The following is a 27,874-nucleotide window of genomic DNA, read 5'->3' as shown; positions in this document are numbered from 1 at the left end:
TTACTCTGCCAAGGACAGGGTCACTAGCCTCCTACTTCCCAGAGAAAGGGAGGGTCACGCGCAGGATCAGGGACACGGCTCAGGATGCTCTTTAGGACTCACCACTTTGGGCTTGAACGGTGGCTGGATCTCTCTGTTCTCCAGTTTTTCCCAGTCGATCCTCCTGAAGAAGGCATGCTCCCTGACATCCCGCTCTCCCTCAGGCCCGCAGCCCAGTCGCTTGGCGGGGTGTTTGGTCATAAGCTGGAGAGAAAGAGACAAAAAGACAGCTTGATGACAGCAGCCTCCCGGAGCCAGCACCTTCCCTGGCCAGATCTGCCTCTGGGCATAGATGGTGGTGCAGCCTGAGAACACACTGGACGTTCACCAGGAAACACACATGTGCTCTGACAGGTGTGGTCTGTGTAGAGTGATTTTCACAGTTGGAAACAATGGCCAAATGGAATAAAAATTCAAACAGGCACCTGTGTGTACCATGTGCTTTGAACGGGCATTCTGTCTGAGATGGGGAAAAAGGGACTGGGGATATGGCTCAGTGGTGGGGAGCTTCCTTTACAGGGCATACACCTCTAGGTTCAATCTTCAGTACACTAGAGGGAAAAGAAGGAAGGTGGGGCAGAGGGAAGGAGGAAGAGAAGTTCATGTTATTTCTATGCACAACTGACAAAAAGGCTGAAGATCACTGAAAACCATGTGTGCTGAAAGTACCGCAGGCCAGCATCCAGCGGGATGCCACGACAAGCATCACGTTCCTCCTGTTGCCTGGATGAAACGTCCCCAGGCACAGGGGCTCGGAAAAAGCACACGTTGCAGCAAAGACAGCAAGTGACTCACTTCAAGGTATGGTATAGAACTCAGAGGGAGGTGCCAACCCTGGGCTCTTCCACAGCAAGAGAGGCTCCTCCAGCTGTCATGGGCATCTTCAAACACACTAAATGATAACACTGGGTGTGGGACGCTCTCTTTTGATGAATTTAAAAAGGAAGTTTGTGATTCAAAGCTTGACCACTAAAAATGAATTAAGCCACCACCACCAGTTAAAATGCTAGCATTGCCCCGAAAGAAGAGAGTTGGCCCAGGACCCAGGAGGTTCAAAACAATTCTATTTGTAGCGGCCACCAGCCAAGGCAGAAACAATGTAAGTGCCCTCCCCCACGAGTGGAATGCAGAGATGGACTGTCTGACGACCACATAGGGAAAACCATGCAGCAACGTGCAAGAGGGAAGCACGGCAACACACGGCTATTTACACGGCTCTTTGGCTACGTTTACTACTTGTCGTGCTGGGCACAACAGGTCTGGGCCACCAGCTGAAGGATCCCCTCTGTGCGAAGGCTGAGACAGGCAAGACTAGTCTGTGTGATTAATACTGATTAATCCTGGGGTTGTGGGTAATAGCAACTGTAAGGGGACAGAAGGGGCAATTAGGGTTCTGTCTGTCTTGACCAGGGTGCAGTTACATGCACGTATCCATTTTGTAAAAACGCACTGATCTGCCCATGGATGATCTATACCCATTTTTAAATTAAAATTAAAATTTTTTTAAAAAAATTAAATTTTAAAATATGTCTGTCTTAAGAGAGAGAAAGAACAAACTGCATCACAGATGTGGAGATTAGTTAGGAGAATTAATTAGGAGGCCAGATGTGAGAAACAGCACTCCCCCAGGGCTTGCGATTACTTCTTTATTTTGTAACTGTGGGTACATGTACGCGTGTGAACATGTATGGAAGACAGAGGTTGTATGTGCGTATGCATGTGTGTGGAGGCCGACCTCAGGTATTGTTCCTCCTTGGAACATGAGGATTGGAGTTAGGGTGGCTGGCCTGTGAGCCTCGGGGCTCCTCCTGCCTTTGCTTCAACAGTTCATGCCACCACAGCTGGCATGCATGTTTTCCGTGGGTTCCGAGGACTGAACTCAGGTTTTCGTGCTGACGTGGCAAGCACTTTACTGACTGAGCTGTCTCCCACCCCCTTGCAACGTTGAGAAATGGACAGGGGACCGAAATGCAGTAGAATAAGAGCATGAGACCCTTGAACAGCACTGGAATTCGAGTCTCTTCTGTCCCCTATGCCCTGTGTGTCTCCAAGTTTTGCAGCGGCATGCATTAGTAAAAGTTCTGGTGTCTCTCTTAGAAGGCCGGAAAGGGAAGCTAGGCATGGTGGTGCATACCAGTAATCTCAGCCCTTGGGAGGTGCAGGCAAGAGGTTTGCAAGTTCAAGGCCAGCCTGGGCTAGTAGGAGTTCGGGACTGGCTGAGCTAGATAGCAAGACTTTCTCTCAAAAACAACATTCGGTATGAAAGAGTATTTCCTCTGCCAGCCGCCTTGGTTGGCTGCCAGAGGGGAAACCCCGATGTACTCACTCCTTTGCAGATGGAAACGGCCTCCTTGGACAAGGATTTGGGGTAGGACACATTGTGCTCCATTATAGACTGAAACAGTTCGTCCTCATCTTCACCATCAAACGGAGGCTGTTCCAGACAAAGATGGGAAAACAGAGGGGATAACACGTTACCACGGCGCTTGAAGGTCTGTGAGAAGGAACGACCACCTTTCCCCACACACCACAGGCGGCAAGGTTAGCTCCGCGAAGGCGGAGGCTGATTTGATTATCTTTAACTAGGCTACTGGTTGTGCGTTTCCCATTTTTTAACCGTTCCTTTCATTATCTTGCCCCAAGCAACCCAAAATAACGTTTAGGGAAAATGTTTTTGGAGTAATGTGGTTAGTGATTTACAAATAAATTATAATTAATCCATTAATCTTGTAATTATGTGCTAAAAATATAATTATGAACAAGTCAGGTTACAGATGGCTTTATGTTTAGAGGGTACAGAGAATGCTTTCTGCTTTTACTTGGGATGAAAGAAACTTCAGAATAGGGCAGAACTGGGGCCCTTCTGACCGGATAAGACAGGCAGCCTGCTTGGTGTCAGTGACAGGAGATAGCTGCTGGATATGTCCTTTGTCTCTTGTAGTGGGCTAACGACCACCATCCTGAGATATGGAGGACTGATGGTACCATGGGACACCATGGCTTTGAGGTCACATGACTTTGGGACAGAATTCTAACTCTACTTCCCAGCTGGGTGCTCACACTCAAGCAGCTTGCCTGTTAGACACACCATTTCCCACGATGAGGTCTCTGGCTAGTCCAGAGCCCAGTGGGTGGTACCCAGAAAGAGTTCAAGGAAGGGTATGTAGAGTTGTTATTGAGGAGGAACCTCTTGTGATGGGGATGGGTGTAAGAGATCCCAAGAACCTGTCTGTGCCCAAGATGCTCTTTAAGCATTTCTCCATGACATCTTTGTTGGGGGGGGGGATGTGAACCCTGAGTTTGCATTTGCATTAATTAAATAAAAAAAATCTTAGGCCAGAGGCTGAAAGAGCAACTAGTTGATGGAAGGTAATCATAGAGCATCAGAGGGCATCTGGAATCAGCAAGAGGAGGTTAGTTAGTCATAACCCAGCCTCTCTGAGCTAGCAGGTTTTCACCCCAGCCTTTGAATCTTGAGTCTTATTTATAAATAGAACCATAGAGATTTATGTAAAGTTATCTTTGGGGCAGTGATAGAGCCAGTGCCTATGGGAACAGAATCCCGGCCAGGCTGCAGCCCGAGCAGCCAGACCGCAGCTAGAGAAGCAGACGGGAACCCGTGGAGCTGAAATTGCTGTCTGAAATAGCAGTGGATTTAAGGCACGACCACCAAGCCAAGGGCTCTGTGCTGTCCTCCTCACTCCAGTGGGATGTACCCAGAAGGACTGGACCTACGGGAAATTCCTGGATATTCTCTTTGGTACGACCAACCTTGAACTTGACATAAAGATGGCAGGGGCACCCCTGGTAGAGCAGAGAGCTCTGAAGGGGAACTGGGCGTGGGGCCAGGGCAGGAGAGCCACATGCTCTGAGGGAGAGACACCAAGTCTACAAAGAGCCCTCTCTTAGGGCTGGCCATGGGGGGATGGAGGTTTGGCTGGCTGGTGCCATTTCATTTTCTTTCTCCTATTCTCTAAAAAACAAAACAAAACAAGCAAACAAAACACCAAAGAGCTTCCTTTCTGGTTGCAAATGCCCGGCTTTGAAGAGTATGTGTGATTTGGTGGCAGTGTGCAGGTGGGTGCGGAGAACTAAAATGAGTCTGGCTGAGAATGAGTCACGGCAGGATGGGCAGACTCCATGTGTGTAGATGAAACACAACATCAGAGGGACCCGCAAGGCAGGCCAGTGGGGGAGTGTTTAGCTGCAGATGGCCTGTGCTGGCCTGTTGTCCAAGACACTACCTTCTTGACCCTATAACAGGCATCCTCTCAATGCCCCTCACTGACACCCACATAGCATCTCACCATCCCTGATGAGGGACCCAGGAGAGTGTCTGAGCTCTGGTCAAGGAGGTTTTCACAATTAAGATAAACAAGCTAAGTCCTGAACGGGACTGTGAGCTGCACCCTGCCATGAGGACAGCAAAGTCTGAGTCTGAGGTGAGCATGCTCTCTGCAGGGTAAATGGGGTCTCAGAGGTGGCCATGGCATAGGCTATGTCTCCAAATCATCAGATGGCCACGTCCACCTCCCAGTAAAGCCTTCTGGTTTTGAGTTCAGATAAGCTACATTATTTGTAGGTCTTTGACTCCTTATTCAAAACTATTGTGAGGTTAGGAAGACGGCTCAGTTGGTAAAGCGCATGGCATGAAAGCACGAGGACTTGAATCTCGACCCCAGAACACATTTTTAAAGAAGCAGAACATGGCGGTGCATGCCTATAATTTCAGAACTGGGAGGCAGAGACAGGAGAGTCCCTGGATAGGCTTGCTAGCTTACTCAGTGAGCTCCGGGTTCCATGGGAGACCTGATCTCAAAAGATAAAGTGGAAAGCGAAACCTCTGGCCTCCACATATACACATACACACATGCATATGCAACACTCACATATACATTCATGCAGGCAGACATGCACATGTATGCACACATGTGTACATAAAACACACACCACTATTACAGATTTCAAGATAATGCCAGAACACATGTATGCATGCATATGTGTGTGTGTGTGTATATATATATATATATGTGAATAAATATATAAATCCAAGCTACTGAGTCCATTAAGTATTGCTTGCGTGAATATTTTTTAGGGCTGACCACTGGGACTAGATGACCATTCAGGGTGCTCATCTCTAGGGAGGACTAATTCTCCCTCTCTCAGCAGGTTTTGTCACCTATAACTTCATCTGGGGGTGGTGTCCCACGTGACTTCCCCCATGCCCAATGGCATGCCAGCTGGGACTGTCATTGTTCAGTTTTTAAGCAGCCACCCTGTAGATATTTCATGGGTATAGCTTCCCTGCCATATCTACACACAAATATTTTCTTATTTTATTCATGGCCTCTCAGGGCTTCTCATATTATTTTCAAATAAGATACTTAACCTGAATTCGCTGCTTTACTGACTGCTGCAAACACATTTTTCTTGGTAGCCAGCCGTGTTCTCAGGCAGAGCTAGAGAGCCACCAAATGTCTTCAGATGGATTCATGGGTCCTTGGGTGATTTGGAATTGCTTCCAACATTGCAGGCTAATAACCAGACTAGCAGAAAGCTGGTAGAATGATCTCTGTGCGTGCCAGCTCTGTTCTCCTCTGAATTACATAAGGATCAACATCCCAGGTGCGGGATTGTACAGCAAAGGATGTGAACATGTTTATGTTCTTGCTAGGATTCTTTAGCTCACCCTGGGGCCTCTTTATAGGTAATTGTGTACTCCCAAGCCCTGGTGCTGAAGGCAGGTCAGCAGTGACAGGTTACAATTACATCCATCTTCCTTTCTAATAACACCAGCTCCTACAGTGTGGGGAAATCTGCTGCCTAGGTACGGGGTACATGACCATTTCAGACTGCTTCTCTCTCCTACTGCCCCCATGCCTACGGCTATTTTTAAATGTCTACCAATCTGGACGCAGTGTTCTAAGCTCAGTTCCCTATTAACAAGTCTCGGGTTTGTGTAAAGAAAAATTTCTGAACGTGTTGTACCCCACATCCCACTTGGAGAGCTCTGAGCTCTAATCAGACAAATGAGGTGATGGCTGCCACAGCACAAAGTGGTTCCTGAACCACTTCCTAACAGGCAGTGGGTAAGGGCCCTGCCCTATTAACTTGCAGATTGCTGAGGACCTGGACACACACACACACACACACACACACACACACACACACTTGGGCTGAAGGTTCAATTACTGAGATGAAGACCCCAATGCTGATAAACAGCTCTGAAAAGAAAAGAACACATTGATATGAGAGCCGAAATGGGCTCATTGAGGAACACACGAGCACTATTAGTGCCCCCGTTCCAAGCAATTCTGTTTGTCAAGCCATCCAGAACCTGGAAACAGATTCGGGCTATTCAGACTTAATGGGCCCATTTGGCTGCTGACAGTTGATAAGCCAAAGGCAACCAGCCACCTTTCCCGGCTCATCTTTAGCCTTCCACAGTTAAGGAAGACAAATTTAGTGCCTAACCCCTCAGACAGGCTCATAATCAATCTTCCTTCTCAGTGCCTGTATCTATCTCTGCCTGTTGCCGAGTCCCTATGGCTGTGTGTTTGAGTGACACCCATGGCTGAGTCACAGACATACCAGGAACTCACTTCCCTTTGCAAGGCTCTGATTGGAACAGTGCCTGCCATTTGTGGGCAGCTAGATGAGGCTACGTGGAACAAAGATTGGGGCCTCTGCCCAGCATGGCACCAGCATGGTGGACACCTTGCAGGTGTCATTTTTGAGGGCTAGTACCCTTTTCAATCCAAAGTAGAGACTTTGAGAGATGCGTGCAAGGCAGGCTAAGTGGATCTGAGAAGCAGCGTGGGGGAAACAGGCCAGAAGGTGTATGGGAGCTCCCAGTGTGTTCTGGAAGACCTGGATACAAGGCCTGTGATGGTTCATCCTGTCAACTTGGTGAGATTCAGGATCACCATGGAAACACATGCTTGGGAAGACCTGCCTTCAAGGTGGGTGTCAGCATCCCATGGGTTGAGGTCTGGGACCGAACAGAAATGAGAAAGCCGGCTAAAGAGCAACATTCGCCCCTCTCTGCTTCCTGATTGGGTGCAGCATGACCAGCTGTCCCCAGCATCTGCCACTGTGATCAAAGCAAACAGGCCCTTCCTTAAGCTGTTCCTGTCACCACAAGGTCCCAGGGAGACTTTACTTCCTGAAGAATGAGGTCTAGGAAGTCCTGGGTGTAATGGTCTGCTCTGTCCCTTTAAGAGACAAGCCACGACCATTCCCTCCCATCCTCTGAGGCAAGCTGATCTTCAGCTTCCAGCCTGAGTCCCTTTTTAGTCTTTCTCTCTCAAAGAGGCAGCTTCTGTCTCTCCCTTCTTCCCACTTCTCCCCTTCCCCCTCTCTGTTTCTGTCTCTCTCTCCTCTTCCCCGTTCTCTCCTTCTCTCCCATAACCCACTAAATAAATATCTAACTTCACTTTGCATGGTGTGCCTATCCATGCCTTTGTCTCTCGCCCACATGGTCTTGTGGCTTGCCCATCTGTTTCTCCTCGTGGGACTGGCTGCACCATCAAGGTCTCTCACCCACCATGTGGCTCCCTGCCTGGGACTCATGGCCTGCTGCAGCCATTTGGGGAACTACACCATCCCTGCCTGGGACTGGCTGCTCTCGGGACCCACTGCCCACTGCCTGCCACCACTTTGGGGACCTGTGGTGTGGTCTCACGGCCTGTTGCCCACTGCAGTCATTTGGGGGCCTGCAGCATTTTACTTTTACGATAATAATGGTGCTGTGACTCAGAGTATGAGTCCTGGGGAACCTGCAGCATTTTTACTTAAACCATAACACTGGGGAGGAAGGCAGGCAAGTAGGTGGGAAGGAGGAAGAAAGGCAGGAAGGAAGGAAAGAAAGAGAGGACTTTGCTGCAGGCTGTTCTGACTGCTAGTCTTCTGCCAGCCAATTAGAAGCCAGGGTATGGATGCTCTTGGAAAATGGATTGCCCTGGCTGGCATATGCAAATGTGACTTGAAATGAAAGTGGGTTTGTTTTCTGGGCCTGAGGGCACAACACTCAGGAGCAAGGAGGGACCTAGACTTCACTTTGGCTATGTGATGAGCAAGGCTCCCAGGTAGCAGGTAAAAACAGTTAAATTTTGTTGTCAGAGTTTTCAAGGGGGGAAACTGACTTCAAGCACAGGTGACCCACGCTTCCCTGTCTATGTGCCACAGGACAGTGAGTTGTTATGTTGCTATAAATAGCTGTTCTGTGTTTACACACTGAGGTGTTCCACCTAAGAGGAATGCTCAGAATGGGGGGTGGGGAGAGATGAATAAACAAATAAACCACTCTTTCTATGCCACTCAGATCTTAACAGGCTGGGAAACACTGACCAAATGCAGGCAGATGTTTGCATTTTTCCATAGCTAAAATAATCTGTTTAAGTGTTTCCTAGATATGATGTAATGGCAGAGACATAAAGGGCAGGCTTCCTGTCCTAGAGTCAAGGTCTTGAGATGACAACTGTGTCCACACGGCCACCAGATCTCTCGCTGCTTTACTGTGCTCCAGCCTCACTGAGGGCTTCCCTTCAGTCTCTACACAAGGCTACAGGCTTTTTCCTTGTATCTGTATTTAACATGTATTTTCCTCATCTAATTAGTCTATTGTTTCTCTCCTCTAAGCTGTGAGCTGCCCGAAGGTAAGGATTTCTGTCTATTTTGTCCTCACTGTACATAGGAAGCATTCAGTGTACAGAAAAATTGTGGCCGATGAATGTGCCATCTCAGAATGGTGGGCACTTTTTTCCCAGAAATGTATGTCTCTGTGTTCAGCATGGGTACTTCTGGCTATTCTTGATTATTAATATTCTTGGCTCTAAGATCAAGGTGCCCAAGCCTAGCTCAGAGTTCTAGGAATTAAAAAAAAAAGCCAACGACAGAATTGTTGTGCTGGTTCGAATGAGAACCACAGACTCATATGTTCGAATATTTGTTTCCCAGTTGGTGGAACAGTTTGGGAAGGATTGGGAGCTGTGGCCTTCTAGGAGCAGACGTGACACTGGGGAGGGCTTTTCCATTCTTGGTTGGCGCTCTCTGTCTCTTACTTGTAGGTAATGACATACACTCTTCAGCTACTGCTCCAGCACCGTGCCTGCCCGCCTGCCGCCATGCTCCCCAGCATGATGGTCATGGACTCTAACACTCTGGAACTGCAAGCCCCCAACTAAACTCTTTCTTTTATAAGTTGCCTTGGTCATGTTGTTATCACAGCAATAGAAAGGTGAGTGAGACAGGACTAAAGTCAGAGATCCCTCAAGGCTTCACCAAGCTCTTAGACAGCTCAGCATCCTAGCCCTAGAGTCAGGGAGAGTCAAGCAGCCTGTGCCACATAGGCAGGGCTGACTGTTGCTACTTAGGGTTGGTTCTAGAATGTTTCCTCCTTCATCACTGGCTGAAACAGGGTGTGTCAGTGGAAGGCTCTGAGACCCTCAACCACGGCAGAGAGAAAGGACGGGAGAAAGCTGTCCTCAAGTTCTTGAATAACTGTGGATCAGACTCACCTTCCTCATCAGCCACCTCTGCTGGGTGCAGAGGACCATGTGCAGAGAGTGGGAGGCAGCCACTGAGATCTGGGGGCTCTTTATTAAAGCAGTCAGGAGGTGCTGTAGTCGCTCAGCTGTTGAAGTCATTGCAGGAGGAAGTGCCATGGGAGCCAATGCACTTGACTCTCAGATAAGAGCCACATCTAAAGTGAAATCTAACTTGTCTTTTCAAAACAAGAAGTTCGATCTTGTAAAAGGCTAATCAACCCAATTATAAAATGGGGCACTGAGCTGAACAGAGAATTCTCAACAGAAGAAGTTCAAATGGCCAAAAGTCACTTAAGGTCATGCTCAACTTCCTTAGCGATTAGGGAAATGCAAATCAAGACAACTTTAAGATACCATCTTACACCTGTCAGAATGGCTAAAATAAAAAACAACAATGATAGCCTTTGCTGGAGAGGTTGTGGAGAAAGGGGTACACTCATCCACTGCTGGTAGGAATGCAAACCTGTGCAACCACTTTGGAAAGCAGTGTGGCGGTTTCTCAGGAAATTTGGGATCAACCTACCCCTGGACCCAGCAATACCACTCTTGGGAATATATCCAAGAGAGGCCCTATCATACAACAAAAGTATATGCTCAAATATGTTCATAGCAGCATTGTTTGTAATAGCCAGAACCTGGAAACAACCTAGATGCCCTTCAATGGAAGAATGGATGAAGAAAGTATAGAATATATACATATTAGAGTACTACTCAGCAGTAAAAAACAATGACTTCTTGAAGTTTGCATACAAATGGATGGAAATAGAAAACACTATCCTGAGTGAGGTAAGCCAGACCCAAAAAGAGGAACATGGGATGTACTCACTCATATTTGGTTTCTAGCCATAAATAAAGGACATTGAGCCTATAATTCGTGATCCTAGAGAAGCTAAATAAGAAGGTCAACCCAAAGAAAAACATATAGGCATCCTCCTGAATATTAACCTTCATCAGGCAATGAAAGGAGACAGAGACAGAGACCCACATTGGAGCACCGGACTGAAATCTCAAGGTCCAAATGAGGAGCAGAAGGAGAGAGAGCACGAGCAAGGAACTCAGGACCGCGAGGGGTGCACCCACACACTGAGACAATGGGGATGTTCTACTGGGAACTCACCAAGGCCAGCTGGCCTGGGTCTGAAAAAGCATGGGATAAAGTCGGACTTGCTGAACATAGTGGACAATGGGGACTACTGAGAACTCAAGAACAATGGCAATGGGTTTTTGATCCTACTGCACATACTGGCTTTGGGGGAGCCAAGGCAGTTTGGATGCTCACCTTACTAGACCTGGATGGAGGTGGGTGGTCCTTGGACTTCCCACAGGTCAGGGAACCCTGATTGCTCTTTGGGCTGATGAGGGAGGGGGACTCGATCAGGGGAGAGGGACTTGATCAAGGGAGGGGGGGAAATGGGAGGCGGTGGCGGGGAGGAGGCAGAAATCTTTAAAAAATAAATAAATAAAAAAAAAAGTTCGGTCTTGCTGGGCACGGGTGAAAAGGATACTGCATTGCCAACAGTGAGATACAAGGGGATAGGAAGGGGCTGCCAGCAAGTTTCACTAGCTTATTCCTTTATTAATACGTCATAATCAATGGCTGGGATGGTTTTTATTGACCAAGTTGTAGGGAACTATAACCTAGTTCTGAGATCCTGAAAAACTCACAGTGGTCACTGCTGCAGCAATTTGCAGGGCGCACAACATCGTGGCTACCATGTTGACACTCTGACGTGGTGGATACCGTGTCCATACTCTCTGTGGCGACACTCTGAAATGGTGGCTACCATGTCCATATTCCCTATGGTGGCTACTGTGTCCATACTCCCTGTGATGGCCACCGTGTCCATACTCTAGGCTGTTACTCTCCATTTGGAGTTTATATGATCAGCAGATTATCATCTGGGTCAGGGATTTGGAGAAACACTGGCCCCACTGCACTACCCTCCTGCCATCGCTGCCTCTCTTGAGTGGAAGCTACACCACATGCAAGAGCAACAAACAGATGCGAACATGTAGCGAAACGTTACCTGCCCGGCCAGCATCTCGTACAGCAGCACACCGTACGCCCACCAATCCACGGATTTTCCATACGGCTGGTAAGCGATTATCTGTGAGGAAACACACACATCAGTTATGTGTTGCAGTCACTCGAAGAGCTCCTGTCAGGAGAGGTTAAGTCCAGCAGGCAGGTATGTAAACACAGCTCTTGTAAATGAGGTGGTGGTAAATTCTGCCTCAATTTCAACACAGAGGGACAAGGAAAAGGACCCTTCAAGGGGGATACACCGAGAACTGCTGTTCCAGGATGCAGCATCCAATCTTGTTTCGGGATTCTTGTGGATTCACGTGGAGATGTCACTGACTGTGGTAGAACTACTTACCCTCGTGGAGAAAAATAGATAGGAGTTAGATTTTAATGGTTAAAAAACACAAGAGGGAGCTGGAGAGATGGCTCAAGGATTATGAAAACTTTATGCTCTTGCAGAGGACCCAGATTTGGTTACCAGAACCCATATCAGGTGGTCAGAATTGTCTGACATTTCAGTTCCAAGGGATGTGATGCCCTCTTCTGGCCTCTGCAGGCACCTGCATGTACAGGGTGCACAAACATACACTCAGGGCACACACATAAGACAGATAACACAGATATATAGATATATCTTTAAAAACAATACCAAGAGAGGTCATATACTTTTGAAGGGTTACAATGGTTAGTTTAGGGATAGCACATTGATGGTCAGTGTCGGAGGGAGGCTGCTTGTTTGTTCCTGGTTGCTTAGCCCCAAAACAATCATACAGAAATTGTATTAATTAAATCACTGCTTGGCCCATTAGCTATAGCTTCTTATTGACTAACTCTTACATCCTAATTTAACCCATCTCCATTAATCTGTGTATCACCACAAGGTCATGGCCTACCGGCAAAGTTTCAGTGCATTTATCTCCGGTGGCTCCGTGGCTTGTCTCTAACTTCACCTTCCTCCTCCCATGCTATAGGCAAGCCAGTTTCTTTATTCATTAACCAATAAAAGCAACACGTAGACATGAGGACCTCCCAGACCAGGTCAGTAAGTTAATTTCTACTGATTTATCCCGGATGGTTGTCATTCTCAATAAGAATTAACTAACAAGAAAATTTACAAATAGGATCATGGCAGCCTGTTAGCCTGTGGTTAGTTACTTTATTCAACAGTAGAGCATGGGGACTGGAGAGATGGCTTGGTGGCTGAGAACACTTGTTGTTCTTGTAGAGGACCCAGACTTGATTCCCAGTACCCACAGGGTGGCTCACAAATGTCTGCTATTCCAGTTCTGGGATATCCCCCTTTTCTGTTCTCCGTGGGCACCAGGCAAGTAAGGGGTACTCAGACATACATGCAGGCAAAACATTCATAACACAACATCTTAAAAAACAGTAGGCCATGAACATCTCTGCGAAAAAACCTTTGACTATTTCTGCAGGACAAATCCCTATAAATAGAACCGTTGGGTCGACATAGTTCTTTTTGCTTCAGAAGTAGAGCTCTGGACACGCTGCCAGATGGCTTGCGGGGCAGCACAATGCACTGCTATCTGCAGCAGCAGAGTTGAATCTGTGTCCTTGAATTCTCACCAACAGCACTTGCTCTCATTGTTTCCCAAAGTGCCACTGTGGTGACTGAAAGTGATATTTCAATAGTCTTTTTATTTTCATTTTATTCACATGGGAATTAGACACCCGTGTTTCTCTTTTTAGTAAGCTTCCCGATTACCCTGACGGGCAGCTCCATCCATTCAGAGACTATGGGAAGTGCTGAAGTGCTAGGGATACACTGCAGAGAGGATGCCATCCCTACTCTCACACAGACTACAGGGGTTTTTAGATTGATTAATGAAAGTTCTTTATATATTAGGGATATGCATCCTCTGCCTTAATTTTTATAAATACTCACCATGATCCGTCATGGTGTTTATTTAGTATACCCCTTGACGCTTAAGATTTAAGGTTTTAGCCGGGCGGTGGTGGCGCACGCCTTTAATCCCAGCACTCGGGAGACAGAGGCAGGCGGATCTCTGTGAGTTCGAGACCAGCCTGGTCTACAAGAGCTAGTTCCAGGACAGGCTCCAAAACCACAGAGAAACCCTGTCTCGAAAAACCAAAAAACAAAACAAAACAAAACAAAAACAAAAACAAAAAAGATTTAAGGTTTTAAAAAGAAAAACGGTGTAATGGATGGCGAGAGGAAGTGATATTTTACTTCCTGGTTGAGGGAGTTACAGGCTCGTTTGTCTCCTGCCACACTGTGACTCTGGATCTTCACCGTCTGGGTGACTTAGGTACAAGATGGAGGAGGGCCGCCTGACCCCTGCTTGCTAGCAGTGAGCAGATGTGACTGAAACATTAGTGACTAGACTCGGTTACCCCAGGACTAACGAACTGCCACACCCCACCTTTTCTTCAAAACCTGTTTGGGCCAAATAGAGAGCAATAAAAAGTCCACTTGCTGAACTTCTACAGAGGGGACTCTACCTGCATCTTCTCGTGTCACGCGATAGAGAGACACGGCTATTCCCATTTATAGACGAGAAAACCAAGGCTCAGAAAGTTGACAGACTTGGCAAATCCACTTCATGATTAAGAGGTTTCTGAATGCTGGCTCATATTTTTTAAAAGGGAATTTGTGGCTTTCAAATATATCTATGCTGGGCTTGATAAAATAGGGCATTGAGGATCAGTCTAAAGGGGTCTGGAATGATTTCAAATGGTTTAAAACACAGCGGTACAATGATGTCTTAAAGTAGCTGCTCACACTGCTCTCTCAGCATCCAAAGCCAGTCCCTGTCATCTGTGCTACTCGCTGTCCCGGGGAGCTGAGGTTGAACCCAGCCCAGGCGGGCCTCTAACCCCCAGCCTCCTGAGTGCTGGGATATTAGCACGAGTCACCATGCTTGGTAACTGTTTATTTCATATTCTTTCTGCCCATGAATACCCGAGCAGTTCCACCGGCCAGACTCCCGTGTTCACACGTGCTAAGTCATGTCTGATTCCAGGAAGCTGTAGGTGGGTGTGGGAATCCAGTGTTTGTTCAGACTGAGCTACAACTCTGTAGGTCACAGCCACCTACAGAGGTTTTTTTTTCCTTCTCTCCACCACTCAGCCCCAGCTTACTCTTCTATATTTCTGAAGCGTTAAATTCCATGGGTTCCGCTGATAACACCCCCTTCCTTCTCCAAGTTGTACAAAAGCAAACCATCAAATGCCAGTGGCTTGTCTCCCATCCACTGCATTGCTGACCCCGCTGAGCTGCCGGGTCAGCCAACAGACCAAGATGACAGTCACTCTGAGCATGGCTGTGCTGTCACTTGTAATATGAAGGTGACATCTGGAAGGCAGCCCAGTACCCCTTCTCAGAGAAGTTCATCTGTGCCACCCTCGGCTTGTACACCAGATGATCTCAGTTCTGGGGTACAGTGTGCAACCTCAGCACCAGAATTCCTTTCTGCACTTTCCCTCAGGGGTCTGCTGCTATGATAAACATCTCTAAGGAGCCAGAACCCTGGGGTGAAAGGGAAACGGTAGCTAGGGATCCTTCTTGAAGACAGATGATCGGATCCACAGATGTGGGATGCTGTTATAAGCATACAAGATATGGCCAGTCTAAACTATCTCTAGGTATAAAATAGATTTTGATAATTTCATAAAAAAGGAAAACCACCCCTTTTCAATTTTTTAACTTTGGGCATACTGGGTTAAATAAGATATAAAACAAAATCAATTTCATCTGCTTCTTTTGTCACCATTAAAACCCCGCGTCTAAATGCAGCTGTGATCTGCGCTTCAGTTTCACTGGGTGGTGATGGTTCTGGGTGCTCAGAGTCTATCAGAGTCTACCACTCACTTAGGTTCTCTGGCTCACACTGGCCTTGGGGGTCCAGCTCTGCGTGGAAGACGAGGTTCAGAGAGCACAGAACAACTATGAGAGTCTCTTGGGTCCGTCACCAATGGGGACAGATGCAGGTGCCTCTGGCACTTGTGGGCCAAGGGAGGCTTCCAGCCAAGCTTGGGCTGCCTGATACGCCGAGGCCCAGGGCCAAAGGCTGCCATGGCAATTTGGCTTCCCGTAATGGGGCCGCTCACAAAAGGAGGCCAGCTTGGCAAGGAGGGCGAGAGTTGGCAGGTTTCCCTGCAGCGCATGGGAGGTTGAACTTTGGCTTTGAAGACAGACCCCGACCGGGGCCACTGTCACTCCCTTTAGAGCCCTCTGTCACTATCATCACTCTGATTATACGCATGCGAGCCAATTGCTGGGGGGACTGTCAGGATGTTACAAATGGCTGCCTGTCTTGTGAGAGTGAGGTATGAATGGCTTCCTTCCAGAACGGGCACGGGACCAGGGCATCAAAGACCAGGGAGGTGGCTTCTCATTTCCCATTAGGCCAATGGGCCCAGTGAGGGCTGCCGGAAGGCCATCACTTGCAGGCCACCCAGCCTTCTCCCCTCCACCAAGGCTACTGGCTTAAAGGCACCCCAGTAGCTGACACTCTAGACGATGTCTGACTTGTGACAGGTCAGAGGTCAGAGATGGGAGAGCTTGGGGACACTGTGGAGCAATACTGAAAGAATCAACATCAGCACCACAGGCTAGGGTCTTTATCTGTTATTTCATCTAGGCCTTCTGGGGCCCATTTCAATGAAAAGGAACTGAGGCAGATAGAGGTTGTGCAGCTTGCTTATGCTTCCACAGCTGGTAAGTGGCAAAGCTGTACATGGTCCTCGGTCATCAAGGTGGCTTCAATGGCTTTACTTTTCACCATTTTAATGTGCTGATTGTCTTGGTCAAAGACTTAATGGGAGCCAAACAACGGAGAAAGCACTCTGCCCTACATGTTTCTGGCATCCTGCCTTTGGACCCTGTAATAGCACAGAGTGTGAAGACAGTGATTCTATTGGTTCATATGCTTGAGCTGGATCCCTATCTCATTTTTAAATAAATGAAAGGTCTGACCATAGGTACACGTGCGCGCACACACACACACACACACACACACACACACACACACACACAAGGCTCTTTCTAAGCTGCCATTGGGAAAAATAATGGCCTGCATGCATAGAATGTGTTCACATCTTTTTAATCTCAAGGAAAGAAAAGATAGTTCTCCCCCTCCTCTTTTTTTCAAAAGTAAAACATTTTATTTTGATGTAAGATTTACATAAGGTTGTTTTGAGAAACACCATAAATTCCAGAGGAAGGAACACAGGACCCATGAGAGCAGCTTTGTGCAGACCACCAAAACCACTGGCTACCTGTGCAAGCGGCAGTGCCAGGGAAGAAAGCGGGCAGGCCTGCCAGGGAGTCCCCTGGATGCTCTGTCTGGACCCTGAGGTCAGTTACTTCTCCCTTACTCGTGCACTATACCTCAGGGCCAGGCAGCTCCTGGAACTTTCACACGAGCCAGGTTCCCCCTCTTGGGGACTGTACCCACCACAGAGGGCCCACCCCTGTGCCAGCATCAGGACCTACTCAGCACGGGTAGACACATAAGGCTTTGGTGGAGAACTGAGTAGAAAGAGCCCATGCACTTCTTAGGCCCACCTGACTCTGTAGATACATTAAAAGGGCCTCAGGCTTGCTGGGATGTTAAGACTGAGCAGGGCTCGGAGATGGTGCAAACCAAGTGTCTTCAGGGTTCTGGACAGGACTAAGTCTAAGATCAGAAAAGTGCTTGCTTGAGGTTTCCGGGCTTGCCAAAAGGTCAGGGAAAGATCTTGGGGCTCCCAACTTCCCCTTGGGCTGCACCAGGCCTGAGACCAGAGGGAGGCACTGCAGCAGGGCAAGGGTGAGACAAAACATCACTTCGATGACCCAGCGGAGCTCAACACTCAGGAAGGAAACGGACTGGGGCGAGAGGGCTCAGAGTCCAACTGCTGGGGACCAGCTCTGCCGCTTGGGGGCTGAGTTGCTGACAGTTGCTGGCTTTGCCCAGCTGTGATCCTGGAAGCCCAGCCTCTGCCTGGCAAGTGTGTGGTAAGGAAGAGATGGCACTGTGCATAAGCAAATGTGCTTATGCCAGGGACCCGCAATACATGTCACCCACAGTGCCTGGCATCAGAAGTAAGAACTGGCCCCTAGGCCTGTGGGTGAAAGGTGTTCAGGGCAATAAAGTCAACCTGGTTCAAGAGAGGAGAGGGGAAACACTCCCACATGAAAGGCAGTCCTCAAAGCACACATGGAACACTCTGAAATGACGATTGCCACCTGGATATTCAATGAACCTTAACCCTTTCAATTAAGTCCCTCAACAAATGCTAGCTAACTATGTGTCAGACACTACTTAGGGCATGGGACACAGAAGTGACTGCAAATACACACACACACACACACACACACACACACACACACACACACACTCTCCACCTCCAAACAATTGGATGAGTTCCTGTTACAATGATACCTCCCACTCCCTCTTTCCCTACCTGTCACTATTTATGGCTGACATATCTTGTCTTTGGGGGGTGCATTCTGCTAGACATCAGGGATAATGGCTCTAACTGGGGAGACATGTGAAATGAATACTTGGAAAAGTAATATCTTCAATCACAGATAGTAGAACATTATATGAGGAGTATCTATAATATTTGAAATCTCCAGGAGAAGAATTATATGAGAACAATAGATATGACCAGTTGGAAGACTGGGTAGAAAAAAATGATGCTTCTGCCTATGACTGAAGAGAACGGGAAGTGTCTACGTCTATTTGGACGGAAATCATCTTCCCACCCAAAGGGAGGGACGCTTGCTATGACAGCATGAGGACCCAAGTTTCACCCCCAGCACCCGCACGAAAACCTGAGTATGGCCTTGTATGTACCCATACTCCTAGTGCTGGGGGAGGCAGAGGCAGGAGGATTGCTAGAAATTGCTGGTCACTAGCCTAGCTCCAGGTTCAGTGATGGATCCTGCCAAAGGAATAAATCCGAGAGTGGGAGAACAAGGTACCAGCTGTCCTCCTCTGACCTCTGTACGCATGCTCACAGGCGGGCACACCACCACCAAGTTCTGAGTTGTTTAGACGAGGCAGAAGAGAAGCAACTGACAAGCAGCAGACGTGGGCTTAGGGGCTGCTTCTTCTGAGTCAAGCCATTCAAGTCAGACTCGGTGCAGGAAGCTGTACTTTGGGGAAGGAATTATGATGATTTCCCTTTTTACAGATGTCATGCTAAGTTCTTAAAAGAACGAGGTTATAGCAGGGACCTAGCCAATGGGGAGGAATACAAAAGCCTAAAGTTGAACAGAAAGGTCTGTCTTCAGTGGCGGCTGTTAAGATTGCACAGGGCAGCACAGGGCAAAAACCAACGAGTCTGGAATCAAATGCTGCCATGATCCTTCTGGCCTCTCTACAGACCGGGGTGGTGCCTGCATTTGGGATTCATAGCCCAGTATTCACTTGTAGCCCAGGGACTCACTCCCCTTTGAAGCCCAGGGAACCACCCAGACCCACACTTCAGAACACAGTAACTGCTTACCCAGGACAGGCTCAAAAGGAGGGTTAGGGGTGAGGTTTGTGTCTGTACGAGCTGTTTAGCTGGAACAAAGATTTCCCAGGGCTGGGAGCTCTCATGTCCAGCAGTTCTTTGGAGATGTGTTTGGGAAGAGCAGGAAGGAAGGTATACCAAGACGGGCTGCTGATGGGCCAGGTCCCTCTGGCTAACGGCGAGCCTCGGGTAGGCCCCTGCCCCACCCAGTTTCCTTTTCCTGCATGAACCAGGGGAAGCACAACCAGCCTCAGAGAACTGGTGCACGGGGGAAGGAATGAAATGAGGCACCAGGTGTGAGCAGGAGGACCACACTAGGAGATGAGTGAATGTCGGTTATAGCTCTTGAGACACCCACTTCCTCCCCACCATTGCTGAGGCAATTTCATAGAGGAAGAGGGAAAATACAGCTCGGAAATCCCTGGCCCATTTTCACAGGATTTAAATAAATCTCCAAATGAAGAGCCAATTACTGTAGGCCCCCCGAGTCCCCGGGGGAACAACAGAATGGCCTCTAGGCTGGAAATGAGCTCTGCCCCGTGAGAGCAGCTGATGGGCTTATGTGTGGGTGTGATGGGTGCTCGGTGTCATCTGAGGCGGAAGCTGCAACTCTCTTCTCAGGACAATGGGTACTGCAGGGGAAAGCTGCCCGGCCCTGGGTGCAAAGTCCAGGCCGACCTTACATGAGCCAAATATCATCTCCTTATGTGCAAAACAGAACTGATGGCGGAATCAAATGACAAAAGGTGTGCGCTCCCTGCTCTAGGATGGAGCAGGTATTCGCCAAGGGGTAGTGAAGCTACTAGGACCCGGTTCTTTCTGAGGGTCACTGGGAGGGGATCATGGGGAGGAAAGGGCACACCGCACCGTCTTCTAGGGCACAACAGCACAGACGGTACCCAGGGCTGCAGAGAGCGAGGCTGAGTGGATGGGATCAGAGGCCAGGGAATTGGGAGATGAGAGGCTGCAGGCAGGCAATAAAACACCTGAGGTCGTGTGGCCCCACATAATTCACAGCTGTTCCGGGGAGAGCCACACAGTCTAAGGAAGACGCCAAAGGAGAGCCTGATTTGGGTGGGCTCCTTTAAGTGTTTCTCTGAGGGAAAGCAGATGCATCTTCTCCACAGTGCCCGAGTCTCTGGACCGTGACCCCACAGAGAGAGAAGCTGGCCTCTGATGGAAAGAGAGCTTTGCTGGCTTTATCGTTTTCTTTCTTTAATCAATTGCTTTTTTTCTTAAGGCCAGGTGTGGGGCCTACGATGCACAGAAGCTGGAGGACGCTTGCTGGGGCTGTTGCTTGCTTCGCCTCTCTCTCCGTTAGCCGAGTGCCAATTTACTGCCTGACTGCTCGGCTGCATAGACCGTGAGAGCTGTTTTCTCGCTGTGGTTTTTAATTTCTTTTCTTTTAATTGTCTCTACCTCCTCATGGCCTTTCCTGGGGGGAGGTTACAAGGGTGGGAGGAGTGTACCTGAGAGGACCAGGAAGTGAATGTGGTTGGCATGCATTGTGTGAAATTTTCAAATGATCAATAAAAATATTATACTAAAAGTATATTTGTTATTCATTGCTTCCCCCAGGTGTGTGTGTGTGTGTGTGTGTGTGTGTGTGTGTGTGTACGCACGCGTGCATGCATGCACTAACCTGTGTGTGCATGTGCCTGTGGAGGTCAGAGGTCAACTGGTTCTCAGTCTCTCTCCATGTTAGTGAGTCCGGCTCTAGAGCTCAGAGATATAGTAGCTGGCCTGAAGGCCTCTAGGATCCCCGTCCCTGTCCCTGCACCACTAGAGCCATAGAGGTGTGCTATTGTGGTTGCTTTTCCATAGGTGCTGGATCTGAACTAAGGTCTGGATGACTGAACAAGCAGCTCTTTACCCACTCGTCATCTCCTCAGCCCCCAAATGCTCACTTTTAATTGCCCTTCTCCCATGACTCTAGAGATGATGTAACACATGGGGGAAGAAAACTGTCTGAGCTCTGGGGTCAGGAGATTTAGGGTCGACATTCAGGTTTAACTTTGCCCGCATACAGGTGTGTGATCCCGGGGAGGTCACAGGACCTCAACACGCTGATCAAGATGTGTGCAGGGGACTTGGGACAGAGCCAACATAGCATGGGAGAGGTGCTCTGCCCACCTAGCACATCTCCTGTGCGAGCAAGGCTTGAGGATGTCCCATGGGTGACACACTATAAACGGGTTTCCCTCCCATTGCAGCAAGCGTACACAGAAGGACAATGGCCCATCACTTCCTTCATGGAAGGAGAGAAGACGATGCTAGTGGGGCCGGCATTTTAAAATGCCTTCCTCTCAAGCAAGCCATCAAGATTGATAGGAAAGAGACCACTGGGAGAGGATGATGGCAGTGCCCTCCGAGTGTGTCTGGCTCCAAATAATGAAACAATGTTTGAGAGAAATTGGCCCAGCATCTCCCAGCATTAAAGAGGACGGGTGATGTGTAGATGACGTCGGAGGATGAAGACTAAAGACTCTGTGGTCCTGGGTAACCTCTGAGCTTTGGACGTTTCCCAGCTTCCTGAATTATATCCTCGAGAGCCCCTCTCTTTCTCAGTGAATGGTCACTGCATCTATCAACATACATGTGCCCCAGTGTGATACTTTGTTCCATGACACAAGAACCTGGGCATCTCAGTGTGTGCCCCTGAACTAAGCCATGCCTCTCAGGCTGGTACTTGAGAGTCTGCAGAGAGATGCGTGACTTGTGATTAGTCTTCTCAAGGACTCTTGGGAAGCCAGAGAATCCTTGGGATGTCTGAGTGTACCGAGCATGCACGTAGAACGATTTTCTGATAACACCCTTCTGTGGCTTTTCATCTTTACTCTCAAGTCGTATCTGTGAGTGACATTTTTCCCTTGACCCATCTTTACCCATTATGGAGATGCTACAGTATGAATTGATTTCAAGGTTTTTGAACAAACAGCCATGAATATTTCAGTCTTTGCTTTGCCTATTAGGGAAAATGCCATCTAAGATAATTATTTTTGCTTCTGCCTGACAGGAAGATTTACACAGATGATGGAATTAGTTTAACCTTGGAGCAAATTCTGAAACCTTGAACCTATTTGTTTTTTCCCAAAACACTAAATATTCTTGGGGCCATGTCTGTCAGATGTGTGGAGGCTCGGAGAACTGGTAAGACAACGGACTTTCTCAGGCTGCGTTGCTTACGTTTTCAGTGAGAGGCAACTGGGCAGTGAGAGAAGGCTGGACTCAGCTTGTGGCTCCTAGGGTGTCTCCTCTCCTGAGTTGTCAGCACTGAAGAGTGAGAAGCCCTGGAGGTATCATGCTTGCACAGTGAGTTTCTAGAATGTGAGCCAGTGCTGGGCATGGCGGGGTATGCCTGTAATCATAGCATGGGGCGGGGGAGGGGGTAAGGAAGCCAGTGCTTGGCATGGTGGGTCGTGCCTCTAATCACACAGGAGGTGGTGGTGCGGTGGTGGTTGGAGGTTAGGGGTTGTGTTCGAGGTGCCTAGTGCATGACACACAGTGCTTGCTACTTCTATTGCTGCTCATCAGAGAACCGGAGAATGGGGGCTTTGGAAACCAGGGCACCCCCAGCACGTGCACATTATTCTCTATGCATGAAGAGTCCCCAGATTCCCAAAGTCTTCTGAGAATGTGCTAAAGTGTGTTTGGTAGCAGAAAGTGCCATCAAAATGAGTATGTGCAACTGAAGGTCTTCCTCCCCCAAAGATGTCCAGGTTCGAATCCTCAGACCCTGTGGATATAAACTTCCATAGTAAGGACTTTTCAGATGCAGCTTGAGGTCTAGAGATGTGGAGGCAAATCTAGACTATTGATAACCACAGGTGCTGATGTAGGGAGAGGAGGGTCACAGGTGCTGATGGGGAGAGGAGGGTCACAGGTGCTGATGTGAGGAGAGGAGGGTCACAGGTGCTGATGGGAAGAGGAGGGTCACAGGTGTTGATGTGAGGAGAGGAGGGTCACAGGTGCTGATGTGAGGAGAGGAGGGTCACAGGTGCTGATGGGGAGAGGAGGGTCACAGGTGTTGATGTGAGGAGAGGAGGGTCACAGGTGCTGATGGGGAGAGGAGGGTCACAGGTGTTGATGTGAGGAGAGGAGGATCACAGGTGCTGATGGAGAGAGGAAGGTCACAGGTGCTGATGTGGGAGAGGAGGTCACAGGTGCTGATGGGGAGAGGAGGGTCACAGGTGTTGATGTGAAGAGAGGAGGATCACAGGTGCTGATGGAGAGAGGAAGGTCACAGGTGCTGATGTGGGAGAGGAGGTCACAGGTGCTGAAGGGGAGAGGGGTCACAGGTGCTGATGTGGGGAGAAGAGGGTCACAGGTGCTGATGGGGAAAGGAGGGTCACAGGTGCTGATGTGAGGAGAGGAGGTCACAGGTGCTGTTGTGAGGAGAGGAGAGTCACAGGTGCTGATGTGGAGAGGAGGGTCACAGGTGCTGATGTGAGGAGAGGAGGTCACAGGTGCTGTTGTGAGGAGAGGAGGTCACAGGTGCTGATGTGGGAAGAGCAGGGTCACAGGTGCTGATGTGGGAGAGGGTGGTTGGAATCAGAAAAGTCACAACAACCAGAAGATGCTGTTGCTTTTTAGAATGTAGAAGAAATCACTATGAGCCAAGACATAGAAGAAGCTTCTTCAAGCGAAGGCATACAGCTTGTAGAAGTGGGAAAAAGTTGAATGATCTACCCCAATGTGGCCCCTACTATATATACAAACCATGGAACCAACCATGCTTTTTAACCCCATCCACTGCATCATCCTAGATTAGAGTCCTAACACCAAGTGGTCAAAGTCCTCCTCACTCCGAGGATGCTAAGAAGCCATGACAGTGACGACCTTCTCACTCAACATTTATAGTGAGAACGGAGATACAAGTAAATCCCCCCAACTGCAGAAAGATTGATATTGAACCTGAAACATTAGAATTTTGCCTTAAAATTTTATATGTATCTATGTGTGAACAGCAAAAAAAAATCCCTCAAATGGACAGATCTTAACTATATAGAGAATCTCATCTACGAGTGTCATCCCTGATGAGAACAGAGAGCTGAGTGTTGCAAAGATGAGAAGCCATGGGCTTGATCAGCAGAGGCCTGGTGTTAATGGCGAGGAGCTCAAAGCCACCGTCATCCCTAGACATGCTGATGGGCTTGATCAGCAGAGGCCTGGTGTTAATGGCGAGGAGCTCAAAGCCACCTTCATCCCTAGACATGCTGTTGCCACCCTTTGCCATCAAGCACCCTGGCATCTGGTGGGATCTTCCCCAGAGTCTTCTCTGTATCCGTCAGTCAGCAGGCGGCTTCAGGACGCACCCTGCAGTCAAAGGCTGTAATACTTACTGTACTATCTCTTTATTACACACATTTGGAAAGTGTGATTATGTAAGTTCAGAGTGTGGCAGGAGGTAATAATGAGTAGGCCCCCCAGGAAGGAGGCCCTAATCAGTCAAATACCAACATCACATCACCCTTGGCCATGTCGTTCAAAGTTTGAATTTCAGCAGCCAGCTAGATGGCTCTTGCTGTCAAAACCCAAGTTCTATCCTTGGGCCCCACATGGAGGAAGGAGAGAACAGACTCCTTTTCCCCTGACCTCTATATGGGTGCCACGATGCATGTGCAAACACAGGTAAATGTAATTTAAAAACTGAATTGATAACGAGAGTAGACCACACCACAAACCAAAGCTCCCGCCAGGGCAACAGCACGTGGCAGTGTGAAGGCTTGCTGGGTACACTCTCATTGGCACTTGCTATCACAAACTTGCTTGAAGAAAGTGGGGAGGGCACAGAGATTAAGAAATTGACCTGAGTCCCCACAGTCTATAGATAACAGCCATGCTTAAAGCTCACATTGGTCTGGCTTCTGAGCTTTTCTTTCTTACCTTCCTTGTATCTGAGATAAACTCATTGGGAACTAGGTTGAACAGATGTGGATTATGCCAACAGTGGCTCTGTGGGGAGCTGAGGCTGGACCACCAGGAATCCAAATTCCCACCGTGCTGGAGCACAGGTGGGAAAAGACTGTGTGTGGACAGAACATAGTTACACGGTGACCCAGGGCTGCGACCAACTCTCAAGTTAGCATATAGGAAGTTTCACAGCCTAGGGAAGAGATTTTTTTCAGATGCACAATACATTGGCAACTATTGTACACACAAACCATAGAACCAACTATGTTTTTAACCATGCCGACTGCATCTTCCTGCATTAGAATTGTAACCCCATGTAGTAAGAGTCCTCGTCACTCCAGGGTACTAAGAACCATCATGGCTCTCACTCTCCACTTATAGGCAGACGGCAAACACAAGCAAATTCCCCCCAATTCCAGTGTCTCTGAAATCATTATGACCACAGGCACGTAGGAAAAACAGTTTATCATGCAACTGTCTCAGAGGGACACAGAACGAAAGCAGAAGTTCCATGAAATAGGACATAGCTTTGCCACACGAGACAGGCACACCTATTTCTTTTCCCTATTTGAATATTGTGTCTACCTTAGTTTACTCTGTGGTCACAACCCACCCATGACCTTGCATTTTCTGAAGGGCAGGTGTTTGTAGACTGAAAACAACTGGGGACCCTTACCTCTGGGGCAATGTAGTCGGGAGTCCCACAGAAGGTCCTAGTCGTGACTCCATCCATCATATGCTCCTTGCACATCCCAAAATCAGCGATTTTGATATGTCCTTCTGAATCCAGCATGACGTTGTCCAGCTTCAGATCCCTGCAAGGGAGCAGGCGAATGTCAGGGCCTTCCTACTACGTGACCTAATTCGCTTGCAGCTGGTGACATAGAAGGATGTTTGCCTAGCTGCCATCTCAGTGGCACTCAGGTGGTAAGTTCCTGGAGACTAGACACCAAGGAATTACTGTGTCTTTTTCTCTCCAGAGCCTGGAATATGGTAGATATTTAAATGTCAAGGGAATAATAAATGGTTGAATTATTGATTCCCAATGATGTCTGTGGCTACAAACCCAGGGATTCCAAATGATCAGGTTTGGGGAGATTCCAGGCATTTGATCTATTGATATCCGACACAGAAGTGGGGACACAAAAACACAAGTAGGTACCCCAAGTGAAAGGTTTAGAGCAACCTTCCATGTAGCTCTGTCTTCCATGTATCCTCTGACCTGCCTGAGCCAATGTCTTCTTTTTTATTTTAAAGATTTATTTATTTATTATGTATACGGTGTTCTGCCTGCATTACAGATGGTTGTGAGCCACCCTGTAGTTGCTGAGAATTGAACTCAGAACCTTTGGAAGAACAGGCAATGCTCTTAACCACTGAGCCATCTCTCCAGCCCCGCCAATGTCTTCTTAATTATTCAAGATATTTTCTTTTTTTGGTGCCACATGTTCACCACAACCCCCAAAGAATTTAATTCAGTACTCCCTGCTTCCCTCTCTCCCCGGCTCCCCATCTTCTTCCCCTGCTGAGTGCCTAGGACGGCAATCTAGTTTCTGCTGCTCCCTGTCCTCCATTCAAATAAAAGGCGCTGCCAACAGAGCGGGAAAATGTGACAAGCAGAAAGGAGACAGGCGACAGCTCTGGGACAAGAAATCAAAACGTGGCTCTGGCTTGCCGGAGGCTGCAGAGGCAGGCGAGGCTCAGCAAGCCTGAAGTCCCCATAGCACCCATGGCAGAATCAGTCCCCTGCTCACGGAAGCCCCCCAAACCTCTCAACCGCTCTGCTGCGAGAAGAGCTCCAAGACACACCTGTAAATGATCCCTCTTTTGTGCAGAAAGAAGAGGCCAATGGAGATCTCTGCTGCGTAGAATCTGTAAAAGAAAGTGTGCTTCAGATATCTGGCTTCTGGGGCTTTCTGGATACTTCTTTGACTCAAGTTCAGGCATGAGAGAGAGAGAGAGAGAGAGAGAGAGAGAGAGAGAAGGAGGGAGGGAGGGAGGGAGGGAGGGAGGGAGGGAGGGAGGGAGAGAGAGAGAGAGAGAGAGAGAGAGAGAGAGAGAGAGAGAGAGAGAGAGAGAGACCCTAGAGCTCTCTGGGATCACCCTGCGCAAGAGCTCTTTCCACAGCTGGCTCTGCCTGTCTCTCCATCACTCCAGTGTGACAGACTTATTTTTCTTGTCCGCTGAAAGCAAGCGGCTCTTTTACTCCCTACACAATCATTCTAGTGTAACAGCTTAAGGAGTGAATACTTGTGAGACTCTCCCATGTCAGGGGTGTGGCTGAGTGGGATGCGACCACTCTCAGAGGACAGAGCCTAGTGCTGCAGCATACGCTCCGGCCTCTGGGCTGCTTTGTTTTTTCTTTATCCACCCGCCGAAGGGCTGTGTGGAATAAATGGGGCACACGCCATGATTCATGCCCGAGTTTGCCCTTTTAAATCATTCATAATACAAACAGTCATTACCATCACTTCAAAATCATTAATAGGTTAATATCTGGAACTCAGATTAAATGCAGAACAATGTTTTAAAATTTGCATAGCACTGGGGAGCCTTGGAAATCCACGGAGCCAGGAGTCCATGCCTGGATAAATATGCCCTGGAGGCTTAAAATAAACACAATAGCCATGGAGTGGAGAAAAGCAGGAGGGGCCGCCTCTGGGGGCTGGCAGGGGAGGCCAGGATGGGGCAGGGGAGAGAGGAGAGCTATGATCATAGGTAATGTTGGTATTATTTTTTCATGTTTCCTATATTTTTAACTTTTCTGCAGCACAAGCAGGGTGGAAGGTATCAGACAAGGTGCCGTTCAGTCACTTGGTGACATAAGGTGGCCATCCTGCTGCCTCTCTTTTCTGGC

The 27,874-nt window shown here is 48.4% G+C and overlaps 1 protein-coding gene across 3 annotated transcripts in view; it reads right to left on the bottom strand.

Annotated features, from left to right (window-relative positions):
- Nucleotides 1–27,874, bottom strand: part of Prkca (protein kinase C alpha) — a 417,908-nt gene that overhangs the window by 17,932 nt on the left and 372,102 nt on the right. For all 3 annotated transcript variants that reach the window (XM_075990292.1, XM_075990290.1, XM_075990291.1), the window contains 5 exons: nt 26,827–26,889; nt 25,694–25,832; nt 11,615–11,695; nt 2,366–2,473; nt 103–243 (listed from right to left, as the gene is read on the bottom strand). In XM_075990292.1, coding sequence (XP_075846407.1) covers nt 103–243; nt 2,366–2,473; nt 11,615–11,695; nt 25,694–25,832; nt 26,827–26,889 — 532 coding nt within the window. The remainder of the gene's footprint in view (nt 1–102; nt 244–2,365; nt 2,474–11,614; nt 11,696–25,693; nt 25,833–26,826; nt 26,890–27,874) is intronic.

This window comes from Microtus pennsylvanicus, chromosome 11 (assembly GCF_037038515.1).
Source record: "Microtus pennsylvanicus isolate mMicPen1 chromosome 11, mMicPen1.hap1, whole genome shotgun sequence".
In the NCBI taxonomy this organism is placed as follows: domain Eukaryota; kingdom Metazoa; phylum Chordata; class Mammalia; order Rodentia; family Cricetidae; genus Microtus; species Microtus pennsylvanicus.
This window is presented reverse-complemented; position numbering and strand designations above follow the sequence as displayed.